A 9,177-nucleotide genomic window follows, 5' to 3' on the forward strand; every position below is an offset into this window, starting at 1 on the left:
AATCATCTCTGCAATGACGTTTTGGCAGTAACGGAAAAGGTGAGGCCCTCGATGAAGATCCAGTCACAAAAATGCTCAAAGCTGATACCACGTGAACAAAAAATCAAAGAGCATTACTTCATTTAATGTGGTTCGTGTGCACAGCTTTTTCTGAGATGGAACGATTCAATGTCGTTAACGTGCATATCTCTTTTGGGATACGAACGGGCAAAGAAATTCATCAGTTGTGTTGGGGTGATTTATTGCTTAAGGACCCGATGAGGCTGGTAGATGTGAATACAGAGTGTTTGATAGAGAGCGCCAAACCAAGACAGCGACTGGCCCAAATCTAAGAGATATCAGATTTGTTGGTAGGAGATATTGAAACAACCCAATCACTTGCAAATTTTACTTTGTAAAATCTCAATTAAATTTTGATTGCAAATACTTAGATTTAATCAAAACTGCGAAAACTCAGTTTTTTTTTTTTTTTTTGATCCCAACCATACTTTACAAAAAGTTCTGCTTGAGAATCTATCTGGACATGTTTATATATAGGATATTTATTTGTTTCATGAGAAAGATCAAAATACGCATGTATTTGTCCGATTGATGTAAGGATGCAATATATTCGCGTGTAGCATCGACAAGACTTGAAATGTAAATTCTGGTAATTTTGAGCAAAATGTGAATCTTTCATTGGTTGAAAGGTACGGATGGAAATATCTGACCCGAGGGCAACTGATTTTGTGGTGACAAGGCTGTATTTATTTACCGCAAAACAATTACTCGAAAGCCAGAATTTCCATTTACACCTTCCGCTAGTAATTATTTAGATTCTTTATCTAACAGAAGAAATGAAATAAAACGAATGTTTTTTTCATTTAGCCTACTGTAGAAGCATGCGAATTTACTAATTATTTCACAACTAACAGCATATGAGTCATTTTATACCACGAGTGTAAGATGAGTTTTTTCGAGCACAGACAGGAACATCGGAAGAACACAAGAAACAGAGGATATTTGTTTGTTTCAGTGTTAGATTGAGAGTACACCAGAAACAATATTTTCATAATGATATGGCTACGAGTGAAAAACTAGGATATGATGTTCATGTGTGAAATATAAAACATTTCACCAATGTTTGAAAAGTGAAAACTATTAAATCGCCTCCCGTTACACCAGAGTATAAAACAGCGAAAATTATAATACCGCTTCCGTTCACGCCATTGTTTGAAAATTAAAAGTTGGAATACCGCTTCCTTTAGAGCCACTATTTGGAACATTGACGGCATAATACCACTCGCCTTAGTGTCATTGTTAGGAACAGTAAAAGTTCTTATATCGCTCCCCCTTCACGCAGTTGTTTGAAAAATCAAGGTAATAATATCGCTTCCCTTCACGCCACTACCTGAAACAGCGAAAGGTGATACCGCTCGAGTTTATGCCACTATTTGAAAAGTAAAAGATATAGTACCACTTCCCTTCATGCCTTTGAAACCGTGAAAATTATAATACTGCCTCCCTTAACGCAAATGTTTGAAACCGTGAAAGTTATAATACTGTTCCCCTTAATGCCACTTTTTGAAACATTCAAAGTTAAAAAACCTCTTCCCTTCAAGCAAGTGTTTGGAACCGTGAAAGTGATAACACCATTTCCAGTTCTGTCACTGTTTGAAAAAGTAAAAATTATAATACAACTCCTTTTCATACCAATACTTGAAATAGTGAAAGTTATAATACTGCTCCCATTCACGGCGCTGCTTGAAATCATGAACTTATAACACGACTCCCCTTAGTGACACTGTTTGAAACAGTGAAAGCTATAATACCGCTCCAGTCATGTCACTGTTTAATACATGAAATTAATAAGACCATTCCCCTTCACGCCACTCTTTGAAACTCTGAAAGTAATAATTACACTCCCCTTTATCCCACTGTTTGTAACAATAAAGGTTATATCACCACTTCCCTTCACGCTGCTGTTATAAAACTTAAAAGATAGTATACTACTTTCCTAAGTGCCGTTGTATAAAACAGTGGAAGTTATAATGTCACTCCTATTCACGCCACTGTTTGAAACATTGAAAGATATAATACCATTTCCATTCAAGCCACTGTTAAAAACAGTGAAAGTTGTAATACCACTTCCCTCCATGCCACTGTTAGAAATCGTGAAAGTTCTAATACCTTTCCACTTAGTGCCACTGTTTGAAACAGTGAAAGGTAAACTATCGATCCCCTTCATATCACTGTTTAAAGCAGTGAAAGCTTTGGCACTACAGTTTGAAACAGTGGAAGTTATAATACCCCCCCCCCCCCCCCACACACACACACACGATACTGTTTGAAACCATGAAATTTATAATACCACTCCTCTTAGCGTCACTGTTCGAAACAGCTAGAGTTATAATACCGCTCCCCTTCACGCCATTGCTGAGAACAATGAAAGTTATATTACCTGTCCCCTTCGTGCCGCTGTTTGAAACATTGATACATATCAATTCAGTTCACGCAAATGTTTGAAACAGTGAAAGTATTACCACTTCACTTAGTTCCATTGCTTGGAAAGTGAAAGTTATAATACAGCTCCCCTTAATGCCATTGTTGGATATAATGAAAGTTATTATACCGCTTCACTTAGTGCCACTGTATGAGAATGTAAAAATTGTCTTTACTAATTCTTTTCATTAGTGTCTAAAGGGAAAAACAGTAAGCAAGCGCATAACTAGATTTTAAATAATATTGAGTCTCATTGAACGCAAATTATATAGGGACATACTGTACTGTAGTAGAGTTTATCTGTCAGTCTAAAGCCAGACTCTCTAAGCTCCACCTACATATTATATTTCATTGTACTGTGAGTAAGATCTTTATTAGGGTTTTACCGATATGCAAGCGTAGCTGATCATTAGAATGTATAATATCATAGACAAAAACCTTCAAAGCAGGAAGACAAACATCTCTAAAAAAAAAAGACTAAGCAAAAAATGAAGACTTGTGCTGATATGAGACGTCTTGCATAATAACGTGAAAATAAAATAAAAAGCAAACCATTGATGCTAGACAAAGTCTGTCAAAGTGTCACTTTAAAATACCAGAACATTATAGTTTAATACTGAAAATGTAACCAGTTAATATCAATAAGTGTGTTCTGCACACATCCTTTATATTTGTTGATTATACACCAGTCTATATGCCTAAAATAAATCTCAAATAGAGTCAATTACATTTTCTCTTGATATCTTTTATCAATGAAATTCTAGAGTTAATTATTGTTGTGAGAAGAATAAGAGCAGTGTGTTAACAAAATAGCATTTTTCTTTCTCTCTTCATTTTTTAAATGAAATAAATGCACTAAATTCGTCAAACTGATAATATAATAGATGAAATGAAATTTATATATACACTATATGTTTTTTTATACACCAAGTTAAATTTAAAGTCAGATGTTATCCTTTTGGATCAAATCTGAAAATATAAACTTTGCATTCTGCGCTTACGTTGTGGCCGAATCAATTAAAGGGGTAAAAATATACAACTTGAGCAGAGTAGCGTATGCTCAAAAAGATGTCAGTTTGCTACTACCCCAATTCATCTATCTTTTTTAAAAGGAAACTTTATTGCTGATATGTTTTGGCACATTTTATTTGCGCATTGATATTTGATCAATTGTGCTATGGTGCGTATATTTGGGGCTACCAGTGGGAAACATTTGATCGGAAAAAATGAGAGTGCCAATATGTTTGTCTTCCCCTCGCGGAAAAGCATTTAAAAAAAGATTGTTTTTGTAAGATGTAATTCTATTTCAAGTCTGTCTTGCCTGCACTTTCGTCACTCATGAGAATACAATGTTTGAAGCTTACTCGAGATTATAATACTGCAGACATAATTTCTCTCGCATAATTATTCTGCTGTTTTCAGCTGTTATAGATATATTTTATAATTGTATCTAATGTGCATTGATATATACATGATTCCATGGTGGCAAGGAAGTATTTACCTGCGGTTACCATCAAATAATTAAACCAAATTACGCGTTAAAGTCTTGGTATGACATCGGTATAAAGAAATACGAAATGCACGTATCTGACAACACATTCACACAGACCTTTTATTCTCTATAATTGGTGATAGCATATACTTAATGGTCTGATACTGTGAAATCATTAATTTTCGTGGGGGACTAATTTCCGTGGAGTTCGTGGTTGAGTAAATCCACGAAATTTAATCCCAACGAACAAGTAAAATTCCAGTTAATTTTATGTTCAAAAGTTGAGATCCACGAATTCATATCCCCACGAAATTGCCGTTTTGACCAAAACTATGAAATTTCATACCCACGAAATTAAATGATTTCACAGTAGTTAACTAATTGCGTTATAGTTTCGAATTCCTTAAACAACATTCCTAAAATAATTTCGGATCAAGATTTTATTGCTAAACTGGGTTTAAAATGTCGTTTACAAAAATTACTTTTGCGGTATTATATATCTCGGCAAAATGTTCTATTCAAAAGCTTTAAGGCGTAAAAAGTTAGTTTACGTAGAACAAAGAAGGTCCAAAATCAGTACATTTCAAAGTATACCTTATGATCTATCTGTGCGGTATAGGTGAAGTGAAATGTACATTATTCTGCCACATATCTCCAAACATTTTAAAGATTTTTGCTGAGTGTTATACCTATTCCCAGATTCTCACAAAAACAATATGAACACATAAACTCATAATCACTACTTTAAAAAAAGAACATTTCGTAAATAAATTACAAGTTCTGGAATAAACAAAATCATTTTGGTCAGAAGCTATAGATAAACGTTAAAACGGCATCAAGTTGATAAACAGGGTAATGAGTTAATTAAGATTTATTTGCAACGAATAAAAATTGCAAAAATAAAAAGTAAATGTCAGGGGAATCAATATTTGATTAATAGTGTGCAACAGCTGACCAGTATTGATAGTAAACTATGTCATTTAAGCGGATATACAATCTGCATTTTACATGACATAAATTAGCGTAAATAACAGTTACAAAATGGATAAATTTCCCTATGTTACTAAGTTTGCTAATCAACTAGTGATTTGCACTGGTAAACAGAATATTTTTCTCTGAAATACTAATTTTAGATTGTGGTAGATTGTCAATAAAGAATCTTAGTATATCGAAAATAAAAAGGATCATTGTAAATGAATCTAGCTAGGACGATTTCACTGAAAGTCACTAATGAATATATCCTACTTTCCTAATACACACGTTACTTCATAACATTTTATAACTGACAACAAAATGTATATTTGAACAATAATTGTTAAGTTTTAGAACATAGCACATATGCATTTGTAAAATAACTGAAATTGAATATCTACTTCTCTGTAGATAAGGGTGTTATCTGGATATAGCTTTTTGGTACACACGTCACTATGTTAGAAAATGTTAAATTTTAAGCTTCATGTTGTACAAAGTAAATAATATTTTTGCTAATTCTCAAGGTTGTGTTGAAATCACAGGCAAACTACAAAATGTAGTACATGTTATTTATCACTTGCAATATATACTGCTGACATCAAAGCATAAAGAAGGGTTTAGCATTTGTAACTAACCATTTCCTGATGACACAAATGTTGGTCGATTATAATATGTTCACTGAAGGCATACGCTACCATGTGGATATATTTTTGATTATTAATGCTATGTGGTCATTATCGCAAAAACATGCAAAATCAAACTATCAAATGTAAAATAATCATGAAACATGTAATGCCAGCAGAGTGTTATTTGTATTCCAGCACATATGTTTTGCAACTTTCATTTTAAAAAAGTCAGATGATAAGAATTTGGTTTGAACGTCACAATTATTTCAGTTCTTTTTATGGAGATTAGTCTGGATAACTTTGCCTGAATTTGACCTTGCAATTAACGTATAAGCTGAACTTTGACAAGATGTAAGGTATCTAAGATGAAGGTAATAACAACAAATATTAGTTTAGTTAAGGTAAGTAGAGCGTAATGTGTGTACATCCCACAGCAATTATTGAAAGGTAGTGTCCCATTTCAGTGAATCACTATTTTTCTCCCGCCAGATTCGTGTTGGTGAGAATTTCAGAGATGGCTCTTCACATGCCTTAATTTGTTAATATTGATACAACCAAATATTTACAGAACATTTATGAAGTAGTAGTGTACAACATGTATTCGACAGGAATATTATTAGTTATGATTTTGTTTGTTTTCCAAAAGTTTCTGTAGACTGTCATACCTTTTTTGATATATTGTATATGTTTGTTTTGTTTTTACTGCAGTATAACGGTACATACATACACAATTTACAATGTTTTTGGTCTGATCTAAACTTAGAATCTGAGAAACGAAACCATTATTAGGTAACGTTTTCTTCCTTGACTGGATGATATATTAGTATTATTTTTGAATAAGCCAATTAACTGCGGCTCCCACTCTTCCTGTAGCAGCAGTAGCAACTCCAGCTGCAACACCCGATGAAACATTTGATAAAAACATTTTACTTTTGAGTGAATATTCTTTTACTGAGACGGAACTTTCCCTTACTGCGACGGATTTCTCTCGACTTGAAACTGATTCTTCTTTTTCTGCGACGGATTTTTCTCGGCTTGAAACTATTTTTTCTTCCATGTATACGATTTCTTCTCGGCCTAAAACTTTTTGTCTCTCTTCTGCGATAAATTCTTCTCGGATTAAAAATGAGTCTTCTCTTTCGTAAACATAGTTTTCTCGTCTTGAAACGGTTACTTCTCTTTCTTTGACGGATTCTTCTTGTACTGTGACGGATCTTTCTCGGCTTGAAACTGATTCTTCTCTTTCTTTGACGGATACTTCTTGGTCTGTGACGGATACTTCTCGTCTTGAAACGGATTTTTCCCTTTCTTTGACGGATTCTTCTTGTCTTGAAACGGAATCTTCTCTTTCTTTGACGTATCCTTCTCGTCTTGAAACAGATTCTTCTTGTTTTTTGACAGACATTTCTCGTCTTGAAGCGGATTTTTCTTGTTCTTTGACAGATACTTCTAGTCTTGAAACGGTTTCTTCTTGTAATGTGACGGATTTTTCTCGGCTTGAAACTGATTCTTCTCTTCCTTTGACGGATACTTCTTGTTCTGTGACGGATACTTCTCGTCTTGAAACGGATTCTTCCCTTTCTTTGACGGATTCTTCTTGTCTTGAAACGGATTCTTCTCTTTCTCTGACGGATCCTTCTCGTCTTGAAACGGATTCTTTTTGTTTTTTGACAGACACTTCTCGTCTTGAAGCGGATTCTTCTTGTTCTTTGACAGATATTTCTCGTCTTGAAGCGGATTCTTCTCTTTTTGCAACAGATTCCTCTCTTCTTCTCAACTCTCTCGTCTGTTCTTCTTTTTCTATTGCCTGTGTGATTTTTTTACAAAGGCTTGAAACTTGCTCATTTGCATTTTTACGATCGAATTTGTCAAATTTTGCCATTTTTTGCAAAACCTCTCTCTGACAATTTTCGTATATGTTTAAATATTTCTCACTCCCATTTCTCGACACTTGTTCCACATACGAAAAGATTTGATCTATATAAGCGCTGTTTACGCTAGTGTTTTCAATCCTGGCTACTCTGTTGCCGCATTTCTCGATTAAACTTGTTAATTCACTCGATTCTTTCCATTCATCTTCAAATTGTTTATCATGTATTTCATTCTCAACGTGTGTAAAAACAATTATTGCACGCTGAAAGAATTCTGACCCGAAAGTTATTTTGAGAACGTCTTCTATAGACAAATCCTCTTCAGTGCATCTACAATCATCCCGCATAACAAGTAAAAACGCATGAGGATTTCTGCAAATATCCAACGACTCAAGTATGTCTAAAGCTTGTTTAGCAACGTTATTTCCAGTTGTTGGAGAAAACAGGCCAGGGGTGTCAACAATTTTGATCTTGTTTTCATTATATTTTGCTTTCTCCAATTTACATGTCTTTGTTACTGCCTTCTTACTGCGTCTGCAATCGAATGCTTTTTTCTTCAATAGATTGTTCCCTAAGGAACTTTTCCCATTTCCTGTTTTACCGACAATTACAATTTTTCGCTCTCGGTCTCGGTCGTGTGACATTCTTAAAATAGACATAAGTATTATAAGATATTTTTGAAAATTTAGATTGTGATTACAAATTTATTGTAGTATTCCTTTATTAGAAAAAAAAACAAGAAATAAGGTAAAAAGAAAAAACAACCGAAGAATTAGAAATCTAAGTATCTAAGTAATATAAAGCTATTTGGGAGTCAAAAGATTCATTAGGAATAATATTGACAACATAACAACTTTTATTAAATTGCCAGTTTTACAAATAAAAGGAACGGGAAATATAACTTTTGCCCTTTGTTGCACATGTAAAGAGAATAAATCAAATCATTTTTTTTAGAAATAAACTTTGCAGCAGTAGTTGCAGTTTCTCTTTAAACTCTGACCCTTATTATCTTTTCAAGAGGCTTACACATGGAAGAAGAATAAGTGACCATTGTAAAGTTATAAAATATTAACTTTCATAAGATACAAAACAATAAACATGTTTCATAATTTCTTCTATTAGCTATTCTGAACGGGCATTTAAATGCGAGGGAAATTGTCTAATATGTAATAACATTTGTGAACTTGCCTGCTAACCACAATTCTAAATTTATTTGATATTGAAAAACAATACCTCAGAATTATCCTAATTTGATATAAACATGCTAGCTTAATCTTCAAAAGTTATGTTTACTTTGTCTCTAAACTACAGCAAATGGATTCACTTAGTTTTAATTTTCGATATTTGACATATATGATTACAAAACCTTTATTGATCATATATTGAACTTTTTACGACCCGTTTGCAAAGTTCTGCGTTTAAAACAACTTTAAACTATACTGGGCAAAATAAAAACAGTGTACAATAAACATCTGAAATTTAAGATAGACTGAACGGAATCTCAATCAAAATTTGATATTATTTTAAACGCATTTCAAATTTATTGTCTTAAATGGATGCTTAGGACTACAACGGGGTAACGATAGGTATAATTGTCAGCTTACGGAAATTTCACATTGCTCTTTTAAATATTGTAGACCAAAGTGTCAAAAGTTGTACACCAAAATTACACCCTATTACCTGATACTACCTCCCCAACACCGTGTTATGTATCTACCGCAGTTACAAAATCAAT

The 9,177-nt window shown here is 33.5% G+C and overlaps 1 protein-coding gene across 1 annotated transcript; it reads right to left on the reverse strand.

Annotated features, from left to right (window-relative positions):
* Window positions 1-4,096: 4,096 nt before the first annotated feature.
* Window positions 4,097-8,742, reverse strand: LOC123541180 (golgin subfamily A member 6-like protein 22). The gene is made up of 2 exons (XM_045326583.2): window positions 8,676-8,742; window positions 4,097-8,087 (listed from the first exon to the last, which is right to left on the reverse strand). The coding sequence occupies exon 2, from the start codon at window positions 8,084-8,086 to the stop codon at window positions 6,398-6,400; it is 1,689 nt and encodes a 562-aa protein (XP_045182518.2). The 5' UTR covers window position 8,087; window positions 8,676-8,742; the 3' UTR covers window positions 4,097-6,397.
* Window positions 8,743-9,177: the final 435 nt, after the last annotated feature.

This window comes from Mercenaria mercenaria, unplaced genomic scaffold, assembly GCF_021730395.1.
Source record: "Mercenaria mercenaria strain notata unplaced genomic scaffold, MADL_Memer_1 contig_3840, whole genome shotgun sequence".
In the NCBI taxonomy this organism is placed as follows: domain Eukaryota; kingdom Metazoa; phylum Mollusca; class Bivalvia; order Venerida; family Veneridae; genus Mercenaria; species Mercenaria mercenaria.